Source organism: Chelonia mydas, chromosome 7 (genome assembly GCF_015237465.2).
Source record: "Chelonia mydas isolate rCheMyd1 chromosome 7, rCheMyd1.pri.v2, whole genome shotgun sequence".
NCBI classification, from domain to species: Eukaryota; Metazoa; Chordata; order Testudines; family Cheloniidae; genus Chelonia; species Chelonia mydas.
The window spans coordinates 121,490,599-121,518,005 of record NC_057853.1 but is presented as its reverse complement, the minus strand read 5'-3'; the positions used below and the strand labels follow the sequence as shown (position 1 = coordinate 121,518,005).

General features: G+C 48.5%; 1 protein-coding gene across 2 annotated transcripts in view; it reads left to right on the top strand.

The window, feature by feature from the left end:
• ARMH3 (armadillo like helical domain containing 3) overlaps positions 1-27,407 on the top strand; it is a 182,973-nt gene that overhangs the window by 118,876 nt on the left and 36,690 nt on the right. For both annotated transcript variants that reach the window (XM_037903837.2, XM_043550711.1), the window contains exon 24: positions 26,135-26,213. In XM_037903837.2, the coding sequence (XP_037759765.1) occupies positions 26,135-26,213 (79 nt within the window). The remainder of the gene's footprint in view (positions 1-26,134; positions 26,214-27,407) is intronic.

Below are 27,407 nucleotides of genomic sequence, written 5' to 3'. Positions count from 1 at the left end.
TGTATCCTATCCCTCCCCTCCAGCGTATCTACCTCTCCTCCCAGTTTAGTGTCATCTGCAAACTTGCTGAGGGTGCAATCCACACCATCCTCCAGATCATTTATGAAGATATTGAACAAAACCGGCCCGAGGACCGACCCTTGGGGCACTCCACTTGATACCGGCTGCCAACTAGACATGGAGCCATTGTTGTCCTTACAGTGTTAGTAATGGGATGATTGTGATGTTCGCTGGGGCACTGGGGTTCCTGTTCTGATGAGTTTATCTTTGTTTAATGTAAACGCTTGATGCCACTCCCTTCGGTCAGTCAAAAATCACTTTTCAGCTTCAACAGGGCAATAAATGCGTTCTGTAAAATTCAGAGGCCGGCCAACAAATTGCCATTTGGAATCCATACAGCTGATAAATGTGATCTCCTTAAAGGGAAATCTATTCATTTGACTTAGTGCTTCCATGATTAATAGCTTGCCAGATTAAATTGCTCCATAAAAGTGCACACTACTTTATTTGATCTCCTCCTGGTGTGATTAGCTAGGCCATATTGTATGTTAATTACATTGACATTTTTCTCTTCCTTAGTTTAATTATTTTATAAATGTTTGGCCCAGCATGCTTTCTCTTAGCATGGGTAAAAGCCATTATGTTTTGCTTTTTTTGGCCACTGCCTTCTGCCTTTTTCTCCAGAAAGATCCTGAATTGCTTTATAAAGGTAGCAAACTGCTACAGAGATTATACTCGGGGACCTGTTCTTCTGCCACTGAAACAGAGCAGCTGTATGAACAGCGCACAGCTGCACCACGCAGTCACTTAGAACAGGGGTTCTCAAACGGAGGTCGCGAGCTGTCAAGCTCCACACCAAACCCCGCTTGCCTCCAGCATTTATAATGGTGTTAAATATATTAAAAAGGGTGTTTAATTTATTATGGGTGGGGGTCGCACTCAGAGGCTTGCGACGTGAAAGTGTCGCCAGTAAAAAAGTTTGAGACCCACTGACTTAGAATAAGAAATGAAGAGCACCTGTTTCAAAGTGACGCTCTCGGTGACCGTTTCGGGAGCAAATACCCAAGCAGGAGTTTGTCCAGGAGGCTGAGACTAGCCCACCTCCTTTTGCAGAAAGTGCTGTGGAATCTTTATTGACCCCCAAAAAGTCCGGTTCTGTGTTTTGTGTCTGCACCTGAAAGACCGCAGCTGAGCATTCCCAGCTAGGCTGGAGTGTTGGTTCAGGGCTGATTTAGCCTCATTCTTGGGGGACTCCTACTCAAATACTCACCCGGTTCAAACCTGTTTTTCTTATGGGGTCTGGCCGGATCACAACACAAGGTGGTGAATGGCAGCACACTTCTGCAAACAGCCTAACATATTAAGGGAAGTCAACACTAGTCAATCTGATGTAGATTCCAGGTAAAGCCATTTGTTAAGTGTGTGTATGTGTGTGTGTGTGTACACACACATTATATGTATAAAAATTTCCTCAGACTCCTGAAGTAACAGTTCATTCTCCTTGCCTTGGAAAGATATCATCAGAGTTTATTGTACAGTACAAACCTGATTACTTGCAAAAAAAAAAAAACCAAAAAACAAAAACAAAAAACCAACGACAAAAACCCCTAGGTTGATGCAATATTAAGCTTGGGGATTTCAGTGATCACAAGTTAATGTTCTCACAGCAACATGAATATGGCCTCATTTCACAGTGGTATTTTTGATTACCGTTTACGCTCACTAGATAGAGCAGTGGTGGGCAAACTACGGCCCGCGAGACCGTCCTGCCTGGCCCCTGAGCTCCTGGCCCGGGAGGCTCGCCCCGGCCCCTCCCCCACTGTTCCGCCTCCCACGTAGTTAACGCCTCTGCTTGGGCAGCGGGGCTGCAAGCTCCTGCAGCTCTGAGTGGCATGGTAAGGGGGTGGCGGTGGTGCGCACGTGCAGTGGTGGGGGGGTTGGGTAGGAGGTCCTGGGAGGCAGGCAGGGGACAGGGAGCAGGGGGCAGTTGGATGGGACGGAGGTTCTGGGGTGGTCAGGGGTCAGGGAACGGGAGGGTTGGATGGGGGTGGGAGTCCCAGGGGGCCTGTCAGGGGGCGGGGATGTGGATAGGTCTGGGCAGCCAGAGGATGGGGGGGTTGGATAGGGGGTGGGGTCCTGGGGGGCGGTTTGAGGCGGGGGGGTCCCAGGAGGGGGCAGTCAGGGGACAAGGAGCCAGGGGGTTGTATGGGTCAGGGGTTCTGAGGGGGACACTCGGGGGTGGGAAGTGGGAGGGGGCGAATAGGGGGCAGGGGTGAGGGCCAGGCTCTTTGGGGGGCACAGCCTTCCCTACCCAGCCCTCCATACAGTTTCGCACCCCAATGTGGCCCTTTGGGCCAAAAAGTTTCCCCACCCCTGAGATAGAGTATTTACAATGTGGCCAAGTTAATATAGGAATCTGTGTTTTTATTCTCTGAGGTCTCTTGATCTAAAGCTGAGTCCCCTTATTATCTGTCTGCCCTTTATCTAGTTTTTTTCCAGATAGGATAGTGTGTTGTCTTCCCATGGAATTTATCCCAGAAGGTTGACACAGGTTTTCATATTAATGAACCCATTGTTTTACTGACCAGGGCTCCAGAGCCCAGGATGTTAGATGAGTGCCTAAGTTTTACCTCTGTTCATAGCTTTTCAGGAGCAGTCTAAGTAACTCTTTGCTTCGAAGGCTGTAACAAGAACAAGGTGCATTCAAGACCTCCATTGCCTGCTGGGTAAAGGATTGCATCTTATCAGTTTGCAATAACAGCCATAGGTCACATCTGGAGTTTGTCAGATATATCATTCCTGTCCCAATATTTCAACCCCATGAGCTTGGAGGGTTTGAGGTATCTACCTTCTCTGAACATTATATATAATAGGGGAGAAGGGGGAAATAGGTAGTAATAAATATAAATCAGAAGCTAGGAATTGTAGAAAATTTATAAGGGAAGCAAAGGGACAGAGAGAGATCAGCAGAGATAAGGACAGTAAAATCTCCTCCTTAAAGTATATGAGGAATAAAAGAATCCTAAGAATAGTATTGTGCAAATAACTGCAACAGTGGCAAAGCTAAAGCCAATTTGGAGGAACAAGAACATCTGATCTCCCTGAATCCGAATTGAAACTGCTGTACGCACTGATCATCTCCATTTTTCTGTATGCATGTGAGACATGGACCCTTACAGCAGAACTTAAACAGAAAATACAGGTGGTAAAGGTGAAATACTTCCGTAAAATCCTGGGCATCTCCTACTTCGACCACGTCAGTAATGAAGAGGTCCACAACATCATCACCCAACGCGCTGAATCATATGAAGACCTCCTGACGACTGTGAAGAAGTGCAAGCTGAGGCGGTATGGCCATGTAACAAGATCTGGCCTATCCAAGCTCATCCTCCAAGGGACAGTACAGGGGAAGAGAAGAAGAGGTAGACAGAAGAAGAGATGGATTGGCAACATAAAAGAGTGGTTGGGAATGGACTTCACGGAGACTCCAGCACTGACACACAATCGTCAGGGTGGAAACAACTGGATGATCATTCATCAGTGATGGTGCCCCAGCGACCAATGCTGTTAAAGGAGTGATGATGATGAAGAATAGTATTAGTTCATTACTATATGGAAATGATAGAATTATCAATGATAATGCAGAGAAGGCAGAAGTGTTCACTAAACATTTCTGTTCTGTATTTGGGGAAAAGCCAGATGAGGCAGTCACGTCATATATGAAGATGAAGAAACACTTTGCATTCCAGTAATAACTCAGGAGAATGTCACAGTAGCTGCTAAAGATGTTTTAAAATCAGCATAGAAGAATCACAGAAGATTAGAGTAGGAAGAGACCTCAGGCGGTCATCTAGTCCATCCCCTTGCTCAAAGCAGGACCAACCCCAACTAAATCATTCCAGCCAGGGTTTTGTCAAACCAGGCCTTAAAAACCTCTAAGGATGGAGATTCCACCACCTCCCTAGGAAACCTATTCCAGTGCTTCACCACCCTCCTAGTGAAATAGTTTTTTCCTAATATCCAACCTAGACCTCCCTCACTGCAGCTTGAGACCATTACTCCTTGTTCTGTCATCTGCCACCACTGAGAGCAGCCTAGGTCCATCCTCTTTGGAACCCCCCTTCTGGTAGTTGAAGGCTGCTATCAAATCCTCCCTCACCCTTCTCTTCTGCAGACTAAATAAGCCCAGTTCCCGCAGCCTCTCCTCATAAGGTCTCTATAACCTTCATTCAAGAGTTTTAAAAGATCTGGCTGAGGAGCTCTCTGGGCGGTTAATGTTGATTTTTCATTAAGTCTTGGAACACTGAGGAACTTCCAGAAGGCTGGAAGAAAGCTGATGATGTGGCAGTATTTGATAAAGGTAATTATAGGCCTGTCAGGCTGACCTAGATCTTGAGCAAGATAATGGAGTGGATGATATGGGACTTGATTTATAAAGAACTAAAGGAGGGTAATATTTGTGTGCATTAATTACATCTGTTTATGGAAAATAGATCCTCTCAAACGAACGATCTCTTTGTTTGAGAAGATTGCAAGATTGGTTGATAAAGGCAATAGAGTTGATGTAATAGACTCAGACTTCTGTAAGGCGTTCGGTACTTCTTGGTGCCACATGACATTTTGATTAAAAAAACTAGTGAAATAAATAACATGGCACACGGTAAATGGATTAAAAACTGGCTAACGGAAAGACTTAAACATGTACTTATAAATGGGGAAATGGTCATCAAGTGAGTGTGTTTCCAGAGGGATCCCACAGGGATCTGTTCTTGGCCGCAGGCTATTTTAACATTTTTATCAATGACCTGGATGAAAACATAAAATCATCACACATGAAGTTTACTGATGACACAAGAATTGGGGGCGTGGTAAATAATGAAGGGGACGGGTCTGTGATTCAGAGCGGTCTGGATTGCTTGACAAACTGGGCACAAGTAAACAGTGTGTGTTTTAATACAGCTAAACGTAAATGTACAGTTCTAGGAACAAAAAAATGTCGGCCATACTTACAGGGTGGGGGACTCTATCCTGGGAAGCAGGGGCTGAAAAAGATTTGGGGTCCATGGTGGACAAACAGCTGAACACAAGATCCCAGTGTGACTCTCTGGCCAAAAGGGTTAATGCAATCCTGGGATCCTGCCATGGGCTTTGGGGTGCAATCCGACTAGTGAGGGGTTGAGTCACTGCCTGCCCTGGATGCCTCAAATGCTTTTCTACAGTCAGCAACAGTCATGCAAGTCACACCCTGAATGTTCATGTATAGATGCAACTCTGACCCCAACAGCCTGCCAGCAACCAGCCCCTGGTGTCTGCCAGCCTTTCTTGCTACTGCAGGGTGACCCCAAAACACTCCAAGTCCTGAATTTTCACAAAACCATGTGCTCTGCCAGCCCTCCCCTGGACATTTCAGAGAAGTAATCAGGGTTGGTTGTTCCTCTGAAGACACAAAAGCACGTCACAGCTTATTAACTTAATGAGGGTATGTGCACCCTACCGTTTAAACACAGCACCGACTTGGTTTAGAGTAAAATAAAACAAATGTATTAACAATAGGACATAGATTAAGTGATGACAAATAACAGGAATAGAGTCAGAAAGGGTTACAAGCAAATAAATGTGAAAATATGCAAATGAAAAGCTAAAATTTAATTTAGCAAGGTTCAGGCTTTGGTTAAGCTGGTTTCTCACCTATACTGCATTCAGTTTCCAGAGACTTCAACGCGCTCCCCTCTTTCTCCCCCATTGGCTGAAGAACCCATTTTTCTCAGGTTGCAAGAGCTCTGTTCTCCTGTGTCCTGTCTAGTGATGGATGCTATGGATGGCTTCTGTTTTTGCTCATATCTTCCAAAGTTCAATGACACTTGTTTCAAGAGGCAGGAAGACCTCATGCTGTTCTTCCATTCCTGTGGATTCCCATCCTTCTGCTGGTTTCTGTGTCAGTGGGGCCTCTGTTGTTTTTGGTCATACCTTGCTTAATCTCACTGGAGACAGGGAGATAGCTGCCTTCTCTCCTGTCTGGCAGGGAACCTGTTTCTCCCTGTTTGGCCATAGACTTTAAAGCATAATATCACTAAGTATCCATATTTCCTCCTATAGTGTTCATATGTACATTTCACAATGTTACTAATCACCGGTGTGTCATTAACATGCAGAAAAGACCTCCCTCTGTACACTTTTATAATACAGTAATAGTGTATACAATCACTTGATTCAGTTGCTCATCACTTGAGGTTCGTCCCCTTGTCTTTACGGACCAGTAAACCTTTGCAAAATGTTCTTTGAAAGGCAGATCCCAGACCAAGTTTCTCTCTCTGGCTGCAGCATAGGTGCCATGCTGTCTCCTCCCGCAGCTGTTGGCTTGATAATGTTGTTTACCTAATATGTAAAAATGGATCTTCATTGTCTTTGCCTGAAGACCAGGCTGGTCAGAGAATGAAATACACATTCCTTTGTCTAAAGCACCTGTGCTTATGCATTGCTGTCCAAACACATTTTAAGAATATAATTCTAGTGCATATTCATAACTCTTTGTACACACACTGTGCATACATCATCCAAGAATATTAACGATTAGTGAGTTGTTAGTTTTCTAGTGCTATCTTACATGACACACTTTGATACCCCAACTCACTCTGGCTCTAATCTGTATGCGGACTTGGTCTGGCCAGCTGAAATGCATTACCTGACACCAGTGAGCCTCTGGCATGGGAGGGTCACACCATGATCCTTACCAAGCGGTGGGAGGGCCAGCCACTGGTTGACCTGGAGGCAGCAGGTCTGAAACCTCTTTCCTGGACAGGGCATCTGCCACCATATTTGCTTTCCCTTTTATATAGAAGAAACCTGTTTTGTCCCCTTTGTCTGTGTACAGACTCCAGGACATAATACCGGAGAGTATCCACAATTTCACCTCCCAGCTTGTTACAAGCATTCATAGTGCTATCAATGACCAGTGTGAGGTTAGATTTCAAACAGTCTATTACATGTCACCGTTTAAACCTGACACCAGTGCGTGAGGTGTAGTGAGCATGTCAGGCCTAATGAGTCGCTGACACAGAATTGTGAACCACAAACAGGCCTCTGTGTCATGGGAGCATAAATGGGGGCATCTCAAGTAGAAGCAGAGAAGTTTATTTTATCTCTATATTTGGCACTGGTGCGACCGCTGCTGGAAAATTGTCTCCAGCTCTGTTGCCCACAAGTCAAGAAGGATGTTGATAACTTAGAGGGGGGCAGAGAAGAGCCATGAGAATGATTAAAGGGTTAGAAAACCTGCCTTAGTGTGAGAAACTCATGGAGCTTAATCTATTTAGCTCAACAAGGAGACGGTTAAGTGGTGACTTGATCAGTCTGTAAATACCATACGTGGGGAACAAATATTTAATACTGGGCAATCAAGATGATCCAATGGCTGGAAGTCGAAGCTAGACAAATTCCAACTAGAAATGAGGCATACATTTTTAATAGTAAACAGGTTCCCCAGGGTCATGGTGGATTCTCCATCACTGGCAGTTTTTTAAATCAAGCTTGGATGCTTGTCTAGAAGCTCTGCAGTAGGGATTATTCTGGGGCAGTTCTCTGGCCCGTGTGGTACAGGAGATCAGACTGGATGATGATCACAATGGGCCCTTCTGGCCTTGGAACCTATGAAGACTTTTCAACACTTTTGTTTCTTGTTATCCCAATTTAACTCAAACACCTGAACAAACAGGGGTGTGGGATGATCATTGCTAAGCATTCAGCATCCTATGCACCTTCAGCTAAGGGTGAGCTTCTGGGCACTCCAGTGAAATCAGGGCAGAGCATGTTTGGACACTTCCAATGATTCTTTACCAAAAAAAAAAAAAAAAGCAACAAGGAGTTTTATTGTGATGGGCCCGATCCTTTCAGGCAGCCTTTATATAGCAAAGAAGCAAGCAAGGGCACAGTCCGATTGTTTGTTGCACAGCACCATTATAAGTGGGGGAAAGAGGTGGGGATTTTTAACTCTGATTTAATATTCTGTCTGTATGGTAGGTCATCAACTGCCAGGCTATAAATAGCCATTCAAAAGACAGTTTTGCGCAATCCTCTGTGGGCAAACCTCAATTTCATTAAATCTGAAATAAATGGTCCTCAGTTTTGACTCAATGTGCCAAGCAGACAGGATAGAAAAACAAATGGATCAGGGTCAGAGACCCCAGCTGTAACTCTGCCTCAAATGATCACTGATCCTTAGCCGTACGCTCTTATCTGGGGAGACCAGCCAAGGTGAATATAACTGACAGTAGCTAGAGACAGGCTGATCTGAAGGATGTTTGTTTTTTTTGGAGCCTGTAATGTGTTCTGCTGGCACCCGTCATCCTAAATCTACGCAGCTGTGGGCTTGGATGTTTCCCTGTGGGGGCTGGGGAGAGACACTCACCTGCTGCTGAACTGTCACTTAAAGGCTCCAGCCCATATTTCTGTCCATACCAAAGCTAGCCTTCCCGCCTAGCTCGACCCCTCCATCTGCGCTGCCCCTAAGCAAATGCCAACACAGCTGAGATCTGGAACAGTCTCCCTTCACCCAATCACAAGTGCCAAGAGTGAATACAACTCCCATCCGTCTCTCCTCCAGCCGAGATACCTCTGACAGGCAAAGCCATCTGTGTTACAGCCTTGCTGCTGTAGCCCAGTGAGGGAGCTGGACCGTATCCCCATTGCATTATTTATACCCAAACTGTGTGAAATGTGCTTAGGGCCCGCTCTCTTGATTGCTGGCTCCCGTGTGCAGATATGAGACTGAAGATGCTGGCCTCCCGAAGGGGTAGGCAACATTCAGTGAAATGCTGGCAACTGGAATCTCTCCTCGCTCAGGATTTTCTAAGCAAACCTCTCTGCTCTATCAGTGTTTCAACTGAAAGACTCTGCTCAGCGTTGAATGCTGCTGCGGTGGAACCCCACGAAGACCCCATCTGTTAGAGGTCATATTGATTTGTATCTGCGTTTAGAAAGGCCTCCAGTTCTCCTTGAGTAAGTGCCATAAATAATGGCGAGATACTAGCTCTAGTGTGCTGTAGGAACATCCTAGGGATTAGGTTGCTTTAAGACGATCTAATCTGGGCTAGGACTTTCTCAGTTAACCATAGAGTAAAATGTGGATTGTGTGCTTACCTGGCTTACTGCGCTAGTCACTAGTCGGGGCGGGTAAACTATACCTCGGAGCAGTAATCAACCGTCTAAAACCAACAGCTTTGAACATACAAATATTGCAGCACTTCATTTCAGACTAGCCAGAAATCAAATCCGTGTAGGGGAACCAAATCCATGGAGCAAGATCCAGTTCCAGGTCAGTGTCCTAGCTGCATAATCCTCATGTTTGTATGCCCCTTTTACCCCGAAGATCACAGTGCTTTCTAGGCTGTGTGCACATGTATAAAATAACTCCTAACAAACAGCCATTTTGCACTAGTGACGCTGGAGAGCATGTTTCCTGAGCGGACGGGACGTATAATTTGTCCATTTGAAATCTCGTAGGGCTTTCGGTAGCCAAAATATAATTATTCCAACGGGAATGTATCCAGCGCACCTGTCTGAAATCTCCTGACTCTCTTGCAAAAGGTGCCTGGGATCTTTAAAGGTGACCTGAGGATGGAAACAGAATTGGCTTTGTGCCCTATATTGTGTCTTTGTGATGTATATAAAAGATGGATAGATGTTGGGTTTCTGTAAAGAGGGAAAAGGTTTTTCCCCTGTTGACTTGTTACATTGAAAAGAGCGAGAATGTCAAGGCAGCTTGAATCTTTAGCAAAGAGGTTTCTTCTCCCAACTGTTTAGTAAACATTTGAGCTTCAGGTCCCGTCTACATTAGCAAGATCAGCCAGGGGATGATTCCATCAATTGGGAGAAAATACCCTTTCATACACACACCAATTCACTCCAGTCAATGTTTCTCTGGCTGCTGTTTGTTACAAGTTACCCAGTTCCAAGTTGGGGGATTGGTTTTAGCTCTGTTACATTTGGTCGCATCCCATTTCCAGTGCTAATAGTTCTCCTCCCGCTGTCCCCAGTTCCCAGTCCCTCCAGAGGTGACCAGATGTCCTGATTTTTGGGTCTTTTTCCTATATAGGCTCCTATTACCCCCCACCCCCGTCCCGATTTTTCACATTTGCTGTCTGGTCACCCTAGTTGCTTGTCTGCACTCCACTGAGCTGTGATGCTCAGAGTCCCTTCCCCAGACCTGCAGAAGAGCCCTGTGTAGCTCGAAGGCTGGTCTCTTTCACCAGCAGAAGTTGGTCAAATAGAAGATATTACCTCCCCCACCTTGTCTCACTAGAGGTCTCATTTGCCATTTGAATCTAAACATGAACAATCCCAGTTCCTGCACCTGAGGCTTGTATTTCCCTGTTGTGAAAATTCTGCTCTTTGCCAAGCAGCGTCTGGCAACTATCAAAATCCATCAACACAGCAATTAAGCCAAGTGTCTGTGCTGGAAGCAGCTTTGGAAGAGCTGTCACCTAAAAGGCGCAGTCCAGTGAAACAGAAGATGCTCAGTGAGACACCCGTGGCTGAAAACCTCGGATTTTTCCAAAAAAGTGTTTTTTTGCCTCCGTTGACAGTCCCAGTGATGCTTGTACATGAGGATGTGGCTGTGTGGGGCGGAGGGGGCCTACAGAGGAAAATGTATGCAGAGAGGAGTGATGTAGATGGGAGAGGAAGTGTTGGGGGCAGTGCTGCCTACAAGTTCTGGGGAAATCCGTCCCTAGCCTGGCTCCTGGTCGAAACGTCGTGTTTGATCTTATTTACGTGTCCAGCTACACCCAGTTCACACCACGTCCGGGGGACTTCGGGATTTTGCACACGGTGTCAGGTTTATAATCAGTGCATTTATAGTACTGGGAGCCAGAGTGCAGCAGCGTGGTGATCATTCTTTTGTTTGGTTCAGTTTAAAAAGAAGTGTTTATCCAGAGTGATGTACTCACGTCATCTTTTAACCACAGGCGGGGAACTGTCAGAGCTGAGCAGTCCCAGTGCGGGGAGAGAAACAAGCTTTCCGCACTCTGAGACCCCTCATGTCTTCCTGGAAAGGGGTGAAGTGGGGCCAAGTGCTGCTTAGCTCAGCATGGTCTCTATCGTCTTCCTTAGGGCTTCTGGAAAAGGCTAGAGAAACAGTATCACATGGTAGCTGTTCTTAACCGTTGTGTACTCCAGGGTGCCCGCAGCCGTGGCTGCCCTCGGAGCAGGACGTCAGGATGTTTCCTTTGTTAATTACATTTAAAATGCTGCTTGTCAGCTTGGCAGTCATGTTGTGAAATGCTCTCCTGGTGGCCCTGGCCGCTCTGCAGGCGGGGCGGTGGAGGGAAAGTCACATTTGGAAATGAGTTCTGGGGCCAGGTCTCCGGCGGCTCATTTGGCAGCACAGAATGAAACCAGAGTTGATGTATGAAATAGTAGGAGAGTTTAGAGTGTCATAGTGGGATAATACCAAAGCGGTTCACCTCTGGAGACCTGGGTTTAAGTCCTCACGTATGCCGTGGGAGCAATGATTTAGCCTGGTCTCTAGCACAATTGGGCATTGCCTGGCATGCTCCAATGCCAGGCTTGAGTGCACCATGGCTCAGGACAAAATGCATTTGGAAGAGCTCTCCTACCACCTGCCCACAGCATGCCTGGCACTTGCAGGAGGCGTCCCTCCCTGTTCTTTCACGAGCTCTGAAGAGCGGTTACTCTGTTAGGTGCACCTTGTGAGCCACAGGAACCCAGAGGAGCAGGAGCTGAATCTCTGATGCCCACAAACAAAAAAGTGTAAACCAAGTCAAGTCGGCTGCATCAAACCCGTTGTGACCTTGTTTTACTGGCTCATAAACAAAAGTGCTGCAGCAAAAGGGTTCCACGTTCGGATTTAGGGATTTTTTGGTATGAGGTAATTAAACTAAGCAGGACTGTGCCTTAGCAGAGTAGACTTTGCTGCATCGCAATTCCCTCTGGGGTAACAAGAGAACATGATCCAAAAATGTTTAATTATCTGAACTGGCTCTTTATGAGGCAACTAAAGCCTCTTAAAAGTGAATTATTGATAGTGTGTTAAAAGGTTTTTCTTTAAAAGGAGACAAGGGCTATTAGCACTTCAACACAACAGCTACTGCCGAATCTTCTGTGTTTAAGGTTTCGTTTGAGGGCAACTTTAAACAACAACCTCATTTGGAGCCCTGATTAGTTGCTCCCTATTCCATAACCTTGAGGGTGTGAAGTGTGTGTGTGTGTGTGTGAGAGAGAGAAGTACATGCATCTTTATTCTTTTTCATGCTGCCCCTCTCTCCTTTGTGTGTATTAAATAATGGAAGAGGGGTTTTAACACAACAAGTTGTTGCGGGTTGTTGACATTTTCCGGCTTGTCACTGCTATCCCTGAGGTTAACTGTTCTCTGTTTACCTAGTTCTCTGCCGTGTTACTCAGGTTGGGAAGAGTCAGGCTCCTTGTCTCTCTGCTGCCTTTCCCTGTTGCTCATTATGCAGGATGAAGCCGTGGAAGCTGGGGGAATACTAATTTTTGAGGCTTTTTTAAAGAGAGCTCCGGACAGCGAAGGTCAGTTGCAATGCAGCTGGCTTTCTACAGCAGCCCTGCGAGTATTCTGAGCTGTGTGTGTGGCAACCTAGCACAACTCTGCCCAACTGTGGACAACTCTGGCATCTTGCTGGGAGCCTGCGGCCACACTTAGCTCCTCTATTGAATGACTTACTGAAAGTTATCAGCCACCCTCACTTTTTAATGCAGAGATGCTGCCTCTGAGGATCCTGTCACTTGGTTCAGTTGACTGGTACCGGTGGTGGTAACCAGGGAGATGGGGACTGCTCTTTGGGCCATCCCTACAGTAGGAGAATTGGATTGATTTGCGATGGGGACTGTATGGCCAGATTCGCTGTGTGCACCTGGGTCGAGTGATGTAAAACCTTGTACAATAGCAAGTGAGTTTATTGTTATAAATGGAACTGGTCGGAAAACCTTCGATAGCCACTTTCTGTTGGAAAGTGCAGTTCTGTAAAAAATGGAAACACTTAGGAAAATCCTATCTGGTTTGCTGAAATTTTGTTTTGGAGAAAAAATGGAGGGTAAAAGTTTGGACGTTGTTAAAATATCGCATTTTGACACTGTCAGAATAAAACACTTTGTTTCTTTTCTTTTGAAATAACTTTTTGTTTAGAAATGTTTCATTTTCATTTTTATAATATAATACAATATAAACATTTTTCTTTTTTCAAAACAAAATGTTTTGATCGCTCTGAAATGGAAATCGTTTCAGAAATTTCCTCTGGAGAATTTCAAAAATTGGGGATTTTGATAAGAAACAAAGCTAGATCTGAAATCTGAAAACTCTTTGCAAAATGGAATTTGTCCTCCCCCTGTTCTGATTTTAAATCCTGTCCCTGGAGAGCATCCCAAATTTATATGAGCTAAATTTTGATCTGCCCCACAGGAAGTGTTCAATTCATTTTTTTCCCCAAGAGGATTACATAATTTTCCTTTTTTCAGTTTCATAGAGATGTTGCTCAGCCTTGGCTCAGTCGAACTGATGCATGTCACTGGTCATTAGCATCAAATACCCCGGTCCATGTCGCTGCTTATGTGCTGGTCAGCTAGCATGTGTTGGCTGTTAAAGACAGCAATTCCCTCCCATGATACTGGCGGAGTCTTGGAAAATCTGACCTAGTATTTAAAATAATAATAATCAGTTCTCTAATGACTCAGACTGATTTTACCCCTGGAGGGCGGCGGCTGTTCATGAGGGCATGGTGTTGCCATCCCGAAGTCCAGTGACCTGTTTGTCCATTCCAAAGCACAGGAGAGAAGATGGCTAATACAATTTTTGAAAGCATGTGGAAAATTTTGGCATAGGAAAATGAAGTCCATATGAGGGGAGAGTGCATTTTTAGCAGCCGAGCTGGGGGCAGTGTGATTGTTCTATGCTGCATTTACAGCAGTCCCGTCACAAGCTAGACTAATATTTTCAGAGCAAGATCTTCGCAGTGCTTTATTACCTAGTGTAGCAGTTCAGAACCAGTGCTGCGTTGTCTAGGAAAGCGTGTAGCTGTCCATATATATAATACACGCGCACTCTTAAATAATGTCAGTGTGTGCACAGATTGCCAACAGCGGCTTGGAAATCCAAGTCCAGGGAGAATTACGGCATGGCCCATACCACTGGGTAGTAACTGTGGGCAATTTTTGGCTTCAGTAGCGACCTGAGCACATGAAGACTTTTTTCTGACATCCCCATTTCGTTCCACTCACCCCACAAACCTGCCGCTCCCCCTGGTGGGTGTGCAATAACAGCATTGTTTAAAGTATTCTCCTGTGCTGGGCAGATGTCAGTGGTGCTGGTTCACAAACAAGAAAATAAGCAAAGTGCCGTGTTAATTCCAGGTCCCTCAGAACCATGGGGGAAATCAATTTACAGGCCAAATTAAAGGGCAAAAATGGGTCTGAAAGGAACATTTCAACTTTCTCCGGTGGGTGCTGAAAGGGATAGAGAAGAAACAAACACCTTAAAACAAGCTGGCACTGTAGTTTTGTTAATGCAAGTTTAATATTAAAATGACAGTTAATTTTGGGCCAAATCCCAGAATTTCCATCAGATGAGGGTCTGGCCTCTATTTTTAGCATTTGTTAATTATCAAACATGGAGGAAACATTTTGCCTGGCCTTTTTTCCATCAGTTTTGCTTGTGCTTTTCCTGAATGTCCATTTTATTGGCGAAAGCTAAATCGTTCCAAGAGGCCTCGGTTTTTGGATGTCCGGCATCCGATGCTATGGGCCCAAGTTCAGGGTGCTGAGCGCCTGCAGGTTCTGTTGGCTGCAGCTGGAGTTGTTGGGTGTTCAACATTTCCATAAATCAGGCCCAAGCTTTCCGGTTGGGCACCCCAAAATGGGACCCATAACACCAGACTCTCCTCGCTGAAGTGTGTAGCCGTCTGTAGCAGCTTGGAGCTTTACAAAGTTGTATAATTGCAACTCGTGATTCGTTTCATGCTGTTGACCTGGAAGATCTGACTTTCCTCTGTGGGCATTGCAGCTCCATGGTAATTCCGGTCGTATACGTAACACGGATGCATCTCGTCAGGGACATTTTACTGTTGTGAGAGGTCAAAAGCAACCCTCCTGCTCTGCATTCCTACGGAGACGTCTGGGCCTTGTTGTGGTGTACCAGTCTTCGCTGCCACTCGCTTTATGTTGTGTGTAACGATGCTTAGGAACCATCGGCAATGTCTGCTTTATTTTGTTACATTTTTTATGGACATTTTGTTATTCTAAAACCAGCAGACCGGTAGAATAAGGTCATAGAGGGCTTATTTTCCAGAAGGCCATTTTGTGGTGCTGCATGTCAGTATCATAGGAATTTTAACACCGGGCCCTTTCTCCAGTGACTTTCATGGCAGAAAAAGTCAGCAAATAACTTTGAATAGTCTCTAAACCTCGCCCCTTTCCATCCCAGGTGGAAGACGTGCTCCTTTAGCCGTGCTTTCAGTAAGAACCTCAAGCAGTACAGCAGATGGAAAGTAAACACAGATATAAATGAAGAAACAGAACACAAACCGTCACCCCTTTCCCCCTTTGGCTAGAGAGCGTAGCCGCATGAGACATGCTAGTCATGTTGCGTAGGGCACTGCGGGAAGGCGCTCTAATACCATGGGGATGAGGGCCAGTCAAGAACCTAAAGAGAAGGGAATTGTTTCCAGTCCCAGATACAGCACGTAAAAGATTCCTCCCAACGCGTGCCAGCTTTTGTCTCTGTCTCGCCCAGTCCAGCTGAACATCTTAGTCAATGTCTGGTAGGAATTGGAGCAGAGCTATGGAGGGGCAAGGTACCCAAAGATCATTCAGGACAGTGCCATGGCACTGAGTGCCCTAGGGAAACACAGAGCAGGTAAGGGAGATGTGGGCGTGGGGCAGAGAGAGGGGATCTTTCCGGGAAGTCAATTTGGCAAAGGGGTGTAAACGGCAGAAAGAAGGGCTGAGGGGGCGCAGGGAATGCCCATGCAGTGAGCTAGGGTGAACCCTTCCAAGTCCTCCACCCCGAGAGCGGAAGAGAGGTGTGTTCATGGTGAGATGGAGATCGGAGCGCTTGCAAATCCTCAGGCTTTCAGACTAGATGGAGCTGCTCAGAGAGGGAAGAGAATGAGGGCTAGTTCTGTGACTTTCCCTGGCAAAGCATCTCCGTGGAAGATCCGCCCCTCCTTCCCCCCCTTAGAAATGACCTGCAAGTTTGCACTGATCAGACACGCTTTGTTTATGCCCCAGGTTTGGCGTATGATTCCACGTCCCGCGCCCCAGGTCATGGCCTTTGAGCAACAGAAGTATCTCCCAAACAGGTGCCATTAAACATTCTCTGAGCATTGGCAGGTGAATTTCCATTTGCGCTCGTCAGATGAGAAACCACTGCCAGGCTTGCATCATCTTGTTTCTGCAGAGACTGGCACTGTAAATAACAGGTTTCAGTCTGCGTAGTAGCAGGTAGCATCTGGGAGGTTAAGATGGGTTTGAGATTTACACGGCTGCGCTGACACAGTCGTAACCGGCACCATGGGTGTAATTATTAACTTGGTTAAATATCATTGCGGGGCTACGTTTTTCTTCCCTCGTACGGTGGGTTTGACTGTGGCTGATTCTTGCTCAGCCAGTGGGTGAGCCCTACCCTCTTGTATTCAAGAGTCCTTCAATGCTTTAGCCATTTATGGCTTGTTCATGTTGTTCTGACCATTCATCCACCCAGTCCTGAAAAGGACAGCGGCTTCTCAGCACCTTCTCCTGGGTCCAGTCACGGGTGCAGTTTGGAGGGGCCAGCGCTCCATGGCAGCCAGTCTCACTGCTGGAGGCAGTGGAAGAAATCTCCTTTCTAAGACCTAAAGAGGGGGGATTTTCTCTCCCTGGCACCATCTGTAGGGATGCAGCTCGGGACTCCATGCAACACCTGGGGGCTGAACTCTGACTGAAAAGCATAGTAAGAGTCATCTGCATTCACTTTAAATGACACGGAGTTTATGGCAAATGTTCGGTTGCTTAATTAGCCCAACAGCCTCTTTGATTGCCTCTCCCAGGGAGCTTTACATGGTCCTGGTGGGATGGAGTATAATCTTCTTAAATTTCCCTCGTTGCTTGGTGTGTTTGGAAGCCGGTGCCTGCGAGCCATATGGTATTCAGCAGTAAAAGAATCCTCCAACTAGCTAGGCATTCTGTTTTTCTTAAAGGTAAATGTCCTGTACTAAAATGACTAATTAGGCTACTAATGGGCATAACAAGTAATTAAAATGTTTCAGCTTTCACAGGCATGCCAGGTTTTGCAATGTTTTGAGTCTCGAGCATTGGAAACTAAACCTGTCATGTGAATTGTGAAGCAGCTGGTGGATGATGATCCCATTTCAGTGGTCACTGTGAATAAATCAATATTTGTCCTCAGTTATTAACTGTTGTCAGCAGAGAGGGAGATGGTGGCATTCAATAGCTCTGTGTGGTATTTGCTGGCAAACACAAACTTTCTGTGGGCGGTCACTGGACTAGTGGAATATCCCTGCCCTGTCATTTGCTCCTTCCCTACTGGTTGCCTCAGGAACCAGAGGGTTCAGAAAATAGCCTTTACCAAAAGATTACACACCGTGATTTCACTCAGTGTTTCGGCACATCTCACTGCTGTAAAATACATGACGGTTGGTGCTGGGGGATCCTGCTGTTTACACCAAAGGGAACAAAATTGGCTGGGTGCAAGGTGCTTAAGATGCTGGGAGAATCCAGGCCTGTCTGGTAAATACCCTGTATTTTTGCCTGCTGGCACATCTGTAAAAATTTTGTCCAGCCAGGTGATAATACAAGCCAGTTACTGGAGAGGCCAGTGTGGGAACTGCCCTGGGCAGGGGGTGGCTGGGGCCTGGGGTGAGAGGCTAGCTAGGATCTGGAAGGGACACCTTGGGGTGGGTTGGTTGGTATTACAGTTGCAGGCCACATTGTGCTCGGTGCTTTGAACGGGCATAGTAACCAGAGAGTCCCTGCCTACAAGGAGCGTGCCCCTTGCATTTAGAGAGGCTGCTGGTTGGGGCTTAGAGGGGGAAGAGATGACATCAGGTATGTCCGCTGTGACCTGTGCACCCTGCACTCTGACCCTTCTAGCTCACCCCCAAAGGGCGTGTGTCATAAATATAACTTCTAACAAAGTGGCTGATGCACTCTCCTGTGAAAGTTTCCCTGAATCGACTGGCTAAAATCGTCCTTGAGATGTGGAAAATATTGTTAGTCTTTATACAGTTGATAGTATATTTAGAGGTGCACGTGTCTTATTAATTCTGTTTTCTCCTAGAGCTCCAGGAAGAAATCACAGCCAGTGTTTCACCCTATCTGTGATTTGGGGGGGTGTCATAAATATAAAGGGAAGGGTAACCACCTTTCTGTATACAGAACTATACAATCCCTCCGGGCCAGAGGCAAAACCCTTTCACCTCTAAAGGGTTAAGAAGCTAGGATAACCTCGCTGGCACCTGACCAAAATGACCAATGAGGGGACAAGTTACTTTCAAAGCTGGAAGGGCGGGGGGAAACAAAGGCTCTGTCTGTCTGTGTGATGCTTTTGCCGGGACCAGGTCAGGAATGCTCTTCAGAACTCCTGTTAAGTTAGTAAGTAATGTAGCTAGAAATGCGTTAGATTTCCTTTTGTTAAATGGCTGGTAAAATAGGTTGTGCTGAATGGAATGTAGATTCCTGTTTTTGTGTCTTTTTGTAACTTAAGGTTTTGCCTGGAGGGATTCTCTATGTTTTGAATCTGATTACCCTGTAAGGTATTTACCATCCTGATTTTACAGAGATGGTTCTTTTACCTTTTCTTTAATTGAAATTCTTCTTTTAAGATCCTGATTGCTTTTTCATTGTTCTTAAGATCCAAGGGTTTGGGTCTGTGTTCACCTATGCAAATTGGTGAGGATTTTTATCAAGCCTTCCCCAGGAAAGGGAGTGTAGGGCTTGGGGGGATATTTTGGGGGAAGACATCTCCAAGTGGGCTCTTTCCCTGTTCTTTGTTTAACACGCTTGGTGGTGGCAGCATAGGGTTCAAGGACAAGGCAAAGTTTGTACCTTGAGGAAGTTTTTAACCTAAGCTGGTAAGAATAAACTTAGGGGGTCTTTCATGCAGGTCCCCACATCTGTACCCTAGAGTTCAGAGTGGGGAGGGAACCTTGACAGCGTGTCATTCAGCAGTTTATGCAGGCTGGACCTGCTGAGCTTTGTGATTTGCTGTCCAACAGCCAGGGACCAGATGACAAGCTCTAGACTCTGAGAACGGCTCTTGGTGTATGGCATTGATCAGGCAGCACCCATCGTAGGAGCGTTGACCCTCCGAAGTATCTCACGGGTTTAATTATTGCTTTTGAGATGCAAGGTCTGGAGGGAGTGTTGCCTTTCCTTTCTTAAGAAAGGCTTTTAACGTGGTGATCTCCTTTACGTTACGTCACCGAGGCAGGATCTCGTCAGAACGACGAATCTCGGGTAGGAAAATGAAGTCAACGAGCAGTACGTTGGCCAGGGGAGGGGGCATGTTAGCCCGATTAGTCTCCTGTGCTAGGTTTGAAATTCTTCTTCCCATGCATTAATAATACTCATGATAACATTTGGCGTTTAAGAAGCCTCTGACAATGTTTTGACAATTTATGTTGCTTAATTTAGTAAAGCCATTCGCTAAGCCTAATTAATAATTCTGCCACCCCAAAGGGAAGCTCACTGCGCACGGAGAAGCAGAATCCGAGAGTCTAGGCCGTGGAGTGCGCTTGGCTGAGCCGTGTGGCAACGCTGCTGTGGCTAGAATCCCTCCCAGCTGCCATGCGCTGTCCAGGACACCTGGATTAACTGCTGTGACTGGGCTGGAATAGTTCATCTTCTCTCCTCTGCGATCGGCTGTAGACAAGAAGCCTCGAGGAAATGGCTTAGGTGAAAGGGTTGGACTTTGGCATCTCCCTTGGCTTAAATCTCTGGTGATGAGCCACGTTAAAGAAAATTAGCTCATCCTTCGAACAAGGCTGGTGTAACCAGTTGTTTCATATCCCACAAGTGATGAGGTGGAAATGCGCATTGGAGAGAGCCGTGGATCAGGGTAGAAATCACTACCACTCTGGTGCTTCCCGTCGTGGAAGGAGCTGGATCAAATGAGGAAAGCTGGAAACCAGCCAAAAGCTCAACCCCTCCCCCCACCCCCCATGCTTATGCTTCTGTCCCCGTCTCATTAAATAAATCGGACGCGTGTCTCCACCTAACACGCAGCCTGCCTTCACAATCAATCAGTCTCAGTGTGATAGAACTGAACAAGTGTAGCGGCCTTATTTCTTCTACGAAATGACAACAGTGCTGGGTCAGGTGTTTCCGGTGAGCTGAAATATGAGCTCTCTTTTGATTAAAATAGCCCTTTGTCTTGTCTTCTCCCCTGCCATTTATTTTTGTGGCTAGGAGGTGCACGCTCTCAAGTTGTGGGCTGGCTGGTTAATTGTGGGCTCATTAAAGCGAGGGAGCTGAAGAAATCCAACAGCCTGCTCCAAAGTAGCCGCCTTTGATTAAAGCAGAATCGGGAGGAGAAGTTACTCTGCTGTTCCAGATGGTTTGCTCGTGTTTAATCTATGCCTGCTTTTTAGAAATGCCCTATAGGCATTTGTTTAAAAAACTAAACCTTCCTGCCAGGTGCGCTTTCCCTGCTGAATGACCCAGACCATTGCTGTAGGGACTTAGTAAATGGGCTTTTCCTGCCTTTTTATTTGCGTGCTGGGAGTGTGTAGAAACAGCCCGCATGCGTGTGGTCCCTGCCCCCGGGGAGCAGATCACAATCTAGTTGGGGCACGTTGGGGGCAGAAACGTTGCTTGGGTCATCATTAAAAGGACGGGCAGGGTGTGTGTTGAGCAGGGATTTGAAGGAGAGGGGGGAGGTGGTTTGGTCCGTGAGAATAGTGCAAGGTAGTTCCTGGTGTAAATGTTCACTATCTGTGGTGCTGTCTGTAGCCTAGCACGGAATAGATTACACTTGTGTAAAGCTTCTCATCCATAAATCTCAAAAGCACTTTACCAAGGTGATTATCCTTATCCCCATTGTACCGCTGGAGAAACTGAGGCACGGGGGCAGGAGTGACATGTCCAAGATGTGATTGAATCAGTAGGAGAGCTGTGTACAGAATCCAGGTTTCCTGACTTCTGGTTCGGAGAGCCCCTAACCACTGGACCTCACGCCCTCCCTTTCTATACAAAAACCGAGGTTATAATATCCATCATTATAAAAGAAAACAGACTGTATCGCATTCCTCAGCACTTCCCGCTCCCGCTCTGATCGGACACTGCTGGCGTCCTGCATGCTGTCATGTCCCCCCACCTCTGAGATTGTCAGGAATTGACAAATAGGCATTCTGCAGCAAGACTGGCCTGTTATGCCAACAAAGGTCAAAGGGAAACGAGGATGATGATGAGCTACTTGGACTTGGGGGAGGGACCATCTTTTTGCTCTATGTTTGTACCGCATCTGACACGGTGCCCAGGGGCCTGGTCCCCAGCGGGGACTCCTGGGGGCTGCAGCTATACAAATAGCAAATAGCGCTTGGTTGACGTTCTGGTTTTGATGCTAAGCGTCATGCGGTGCACAGCCTGCCCGGAGGTGCCGCCAATGATGCCCGATGCACTAGACCCACGCCAACATTCACAGAACTGTTGTGGGCGTAGATCACACCTGTGCAGCGTGAAGGGCTCAACCCCAGCCTGTTGGAGGTGATGCTAGGAGCATTTCACAGTCTCTGAATGCTGAGTAGGTTGGAACCCTAGCCAATCAGAGAGAGAAAGATGAGCTGGTGATGCTGCTTTGGTGCGTGAAACAGCTCTGGCTGCAGATCACCGCTATGGTAATCTGGTATTTGACCTGCCTTGGTCTCGGAACAACAGGGGCTTGATAAATGGACTGAATGGAGGCCAGTATTGCTGACTTGCACACAGGCTTCCTGCTCCTTTCCATAGCCCCCGGCTAGCCCCTCGGAAATACTTAAATTTCTGAGCAGGGAGAGCCCCCGAGTCAGCGATCAGCAATGCAATTCCTGGCCACGTTTCAGCATCGCTGCCCCTTTTGCCTGCCTTACTTCGCTCCATTTTGCACCCAGGTCCCCTGGTTGTTGCGGCCAGCATAGTGGTCAGGGAACCCAGCCAGGTCTCGCGTGCCTTGATGACAGCATGCGATGAGTGTGACAAACCCTGCAATGGTATTTAGCCATTTACTCTTGCCAGGAGGCTGTGTGCAGCATTTCGCTATAGGTTTCTTCCTGATGCAGCACCCATTGCCTCTATCTGTGTTCTCCCCATGGGCCCAGGCCGGACACAGCAGAAAACACATTCTCCAGCGATGAGACACTGAGACGGGGAGAGATTTCGGCTAACGTTTTCGGAAGCGTCAATGATTCAGGAGGCTAAGTCCCACTGGCTTTCAATGAGACTTAGGTTCCTAAGTCACTTCTGAAAACCTCCCCCACCGGCCTCCGTTCCCAGTCAATAAGCTCTCCAGCACAGGGTGCTTAGATGGTATCCGTTTGCTGATCCTTCTTTTGGAAAGAAACATGAACTTGCCTGTCAGTTTCTGGGTGCTCGCGCGGTGCCCGAGTGCCTGTCTCTGCTTGAAATGCTGCACAAAGCAGGTATGAGATCCAAGGCAGCTGTGATACTGGACTTGACTAGTCCGCGTGCGAGGGTTCTCCTAGGAAGGAGGAGATCACTGCAGCTTATTCTGAGCCCCTCTTCACCCCTCACTCCTCTGGGTGTTCAGAGGTGCATTCTCTCTCGCTGCATTTGGCCTTAACCCAAAGACACGGGCAGCTGGGATCCACTCTCGGATGGTTGGGCCCTCATTTCAGCCTCTTCCCTCCTGCAAGCAGTGACAGCCTCTGCTCTTGCCAGCTGGAGACAGCGGCCACCGTGCTGTAGATCAGACAGGGCATGTGGTGCTGGTGGAGAAGAGGCATCTCCTCAGTGGAGTTGCTGAGTGCCGCAGACCCTGGAGCACGGCATCCCCAGGGTGCTCCGAAGTCTGCCTGATAAATAGCAACAACCCCCCGCCACCCTCCCCGGGTGCGTGCAGTGTGGGAGTAGCTAAGCCTGCACAGCGTCAGAGGCTGGACTGGGGATCGAAACGATCCCTCTTGCAGTCAAAGCTTCGCAGTTTACTCGCTGTTCAGATGTGCCGAGGAGCTCACGAGCTCCTCACGAATACTGGACGCAGCTCTCTCGCGCTCAGAGATCTTTTAGATAGCTCTGGGCACCTCAAAGTACTGGGTCCCGACTGATACCCCCGTGATCAGTGCTACCACCGGGTAAAATTATCCCAGCCCCCAAAGCAGGGAGCTGTGTGGGGGCAACTCAAACAAAGAGAGAGGAATTGTGGCTTTGTGCCCATAAGGGGAGCTTGTGCAGAGCTGCTCTTCTCCCGATGGTGCTTGGCTGCCGCAGCCTGTGGAGTATCTGCTTTGCCAAGTGAAATGCCAGCTAGTAATGAGTCGTACTGCAGCTCTGAGGTGCATCCCAGTGCGAGCCGGGGCAGCTGACGGCCCCTAGTGTCATGTCTCTGGCAGAAGGTTTGAGGGGTAAAACACAGAGAGGTTTCCGAGTTACCTCCCCTTGGATGGAGAAGGGAACCCTGTGCAGCAGGGCTTTCTGGGGGGCTTACCGTAGCCCTGGTATTGCTCTGCTGTGAGGATGGGGGCAAAGCAGGGATTGGGGGGACCAGGATTGGGGGCCCCAGGCAGCCCAGCTCCCATGCGCTGCGCAGAGTAGCAGCTGCAGCGTGGGTCTGTTCCCATGGAGCAGCTTGGGCTGGGCAGGGATCCTTCTCTCAGTGCCAAGGAGGAGCTGTGCTGTGTCCACGGGTGTCGTGGTGCTGGGGACCTAGTGAAGAGCCCGCAGAGGCAGGGCCAGGATTTCAGCTTGGGCTGTTCTCGCCCCTCTGTCCCGAGGAAGGCAGCAGAGCATGCTGGGAACGGTTTCCTCACGGAAGTGGGACAGCGCTGGGCTGTTAGTTAAAGAAATGAACCTGCTGAGCATGCCCACGCTCCCCAGCGTTTCCTCTGGCCCGTGGGGGGTGTGTTTTGTTTAAAGGCTTTTCAAACCGAAGCCAGTTCCCCAGGGTGAGCGGTGGCTGGGATAGCAGGTACCACTCCACGAGCTCCGAGCTGAGCAGGGATCCAGCAAGCAGCCCATTGTGAAGTGTTCACAGCGGTGGGAACAAGTGGCTGCTCAGTCTGTTCCTTCACAAATGCTGGAGCCAGGTGTGTGCACCGAGTCCCACTGAGCTGCCAACCCTGGTGGGAGGAGTTGTGCGTCTTGTCTTCTGTTCCCGCAGTGTAGCCGTTAGGGGTGTAAACGTTACTCCAGCCTGGCATGAAACAGGCAGCTTGAACGCCACAGCGTTCAGGCCTGGCTACCGGAGGGTGAGATTCTCACTCTCTGATGCTTGTCATGCAGGTGAAACGGGAAAAGATAGGGTCCTTCGCCACCAGCCTCTGGACTGCCTTCCTCCCTGCAGGGGCGCCCAGCTGCCTGGCAGGAGACCTCCCGCACTTGCATTATCCGGTGTCATCTGGTAGAGGAGTGGAAACCGTAGTGAGGGTGGTGGCAGGGTCTCTGTGTATCAGAGCTGTGGGCTCGGTCTTCACATCGATTGCCTCCCACGGGTGTTCTGGAGACCTCGCGCCAGTTAGCTGGCACAGGGTCACTGGGAACGTGACGGGCGTAAGGAGATGGCACAGTCAGGCCTGTTTTCTGGGTTCCCGCCTCTCTCGTTTATTTGTCTGACATGTAAGCAGTTAAAGATGCTCCCAGGCAGCCTCTCTCCTCACTGCCTCTGCTTGGCACCTGGGTATCTCAGCAGTCCCTGAGCTCAGTCCCCACCTCTTAGGAGGTGAGAAAGCAGCTAAAAGCCCTTCTGGGCCCTGCGGGGGGGAACGGAAGGCGGAGACCCCATTAGAACGTGCGGGTAGGAGACTGAGTGGATTTTCGTGCTGATTTCACAGAAGATTAGGGTTGGAAGAGACCTCAGGGGGTCAGCTAGTCCAACCCCCTGCTCAAAGCAGGACCAACCCCAACTCCTGCAATTTGCATGAGACAGAAAGCCCTGACTACTGGCACAGCATAACGGGGCTGGGCAAGCTTGCCCCAGGAACCTCCGTTCTAAGCCGCAGCATTCCTGAGCTCCGCTGGGGCACAGGGCGTTGCCCAAGTGTCAGTTGCCACTGGCACCATCCCGGCTGTCTCACGGCAGAGACTCGGTTGGTCTAGCGTTTGTCTCACCGTTTGTCCTGCCAGCAGCTCCTTGGAGAGCCCGACGGGAGGTCAAGAGGAAATCTCCAGCCGTGGCTTGCTGTGTTTAGCTTTAGATTGCATTGAGGATTCCCCAGCCCCTACCCCTGCTGCGAGCCTGGGGTTGGGACCTTCTGCTGGTGAAGTGAATGAGACGAGAGGGACCAGCCTCGCAGCTGCTCTGCTGGGCTCTGACACGGATTAATGTCATTGCCTCCCAGGGGAGGGCCCAGTCAGACCTAAGGTCTTGGGATGGGAGGGAGTGCAAGGTTGTGGCTGGAATGGCCAGTGCGCAGAGGGAGGTGAGAGTGGAGGTGGGGATCCTCGCAGACAAGCAGGTAGAAGCAGCAGTGCAGATAACGGAGACGAGTGGGACAAGATGTCCTGCGATCCCAGGCTTGGAAAGTGCCTCGCTGGCTGGGGAGAGGGATCCCGCCGAGCAGGGCGTGGGTGTGATTCCCACCTTCGTTTTCTGCCCAGTAGGTGCAGAGTGAATTGCAGCGCGCCCTGGGGTGGTGATGACTCCCTGCCCAGGCAGCTCGGCGCGCAGCCCCGTGCACTCCATGCTGAACACTTGGGTCCAAGCACCCACGCTTAGGGCAGGCTCTGTGTTTGCTGTTTCCCAGTGAGTGTTTGACAGAATCCCTGGGCGGCTGGCAGCACGGCAATTCTGCTAGCATCGCAGCTTGGCAGAGGAGGCTGAGCAGTGGGGGGTGGGGGTAGGCATGTGAGGGGAGAGGGCTTTTTGAAGACACCCTCCGGCCATGCACTGGCTCAGATTGTCAGGGATAACTGCCTCCCCCAGAATCTATTCCTAACAGCCTTCCTCCTTCTCTTTCAGAGCCATCATCAACCACTTCAACCCAAAGATCGAGTCTTACGCTGCAGTGAATCACATATCCCAGCTCTCGGAGGAGCAGGTAAGCTGCACACCTGACGGCCCTTTTTCCTTGCTGCAGCATGGCGTTCAGGTGATTCCTGCAAGCACATTGCCCTGAGTGGTGTCAGCTGGAGTGTTAATGTCCAGGCTTCCCCCTCTCTGCTCGAGTGGTGGTGGCGGCAGCCCTGCACCACTCTGTACCCAGGGAAGGGGCCAGGCTGGCCTTCCCAGGACTGCCTGCAGGTCACGGCAGCCTGGTCCATGCAGAAAGGAGAGCAGGTGGGGTCACACTGGCAGGTGTGCTGAGTGGCTCTCGGTAGTTCTGGTATTGGAAATGCGCAGTGGGATCTTGGCAATGGCTCCACCTGCTAATTAGAGAAATGCTGAATGCAGCTTAATTTGAGCCGCTCTTGGGCTCTTTAGAACATATGCTGCAGTTGGTAGAGATTTTCCAGGGTAATTTAATTCACAATGCCCTGAACAGCTATTCTGCGGTAGGTTTTTAAACAGGAAGGTTTTCATAGGGAGGGCTGATTGTTAGGGGCTTTTCCCCTGTAATTTAGTCTGATTTCTCCTCCTCCTGTCCAGCCTGAATTGCATACGTGTGGAAATGGGGCTGCCCGAGGGCAGGGCGATGCTCACCGCCTCAGGAAGGAAGGGAACGGGTGGCCTATTTTCTGAGAGAAAATATTCAGGCTCTTTTGAAGCACTGCTAGGAGAAGGAGCATTGAGGGCAGTGAGGGACGAGGCACTCGCCAGGTGCCGGTGCACTGGTATCTGGTGCTGGGCCTGTCAGAGCAGAGACCTGGGTCATGCTGGACTGCCATGAGACCTACTGACCCCCTCTTCACTTGCGACTCCCTCAGGATGTGAACCCACGTCTTCATCTGTAAAAGGCCCTGACCGCTAGCCCCGTACTTCACATCCTCCCTCTCTCTCTCCACCTGGGACGCTTTGCCCTGGGGCCTGAGGCTCACCCCCTCTCAGCTGTCCTTTAGTATATTCATCATAATGGCAGCACCCAAAGGCCCCCAGTGGGTGTTTGTACAATTCACTCTCTCCTTGCTCACATTAATCTACAGCTTCTGCAGCATCTAATTCGCTCGACTCGATTTCCACGCGTTGCTCTGCCACCGAGAGCCCCGTGCTCAGAGGCGTGTTCTGTGATGTTTCATGCTCTGTTTCCCCATTCACTGACTGTACATCGTCCGATGCCAAAAAAAAGCGCGGGGGG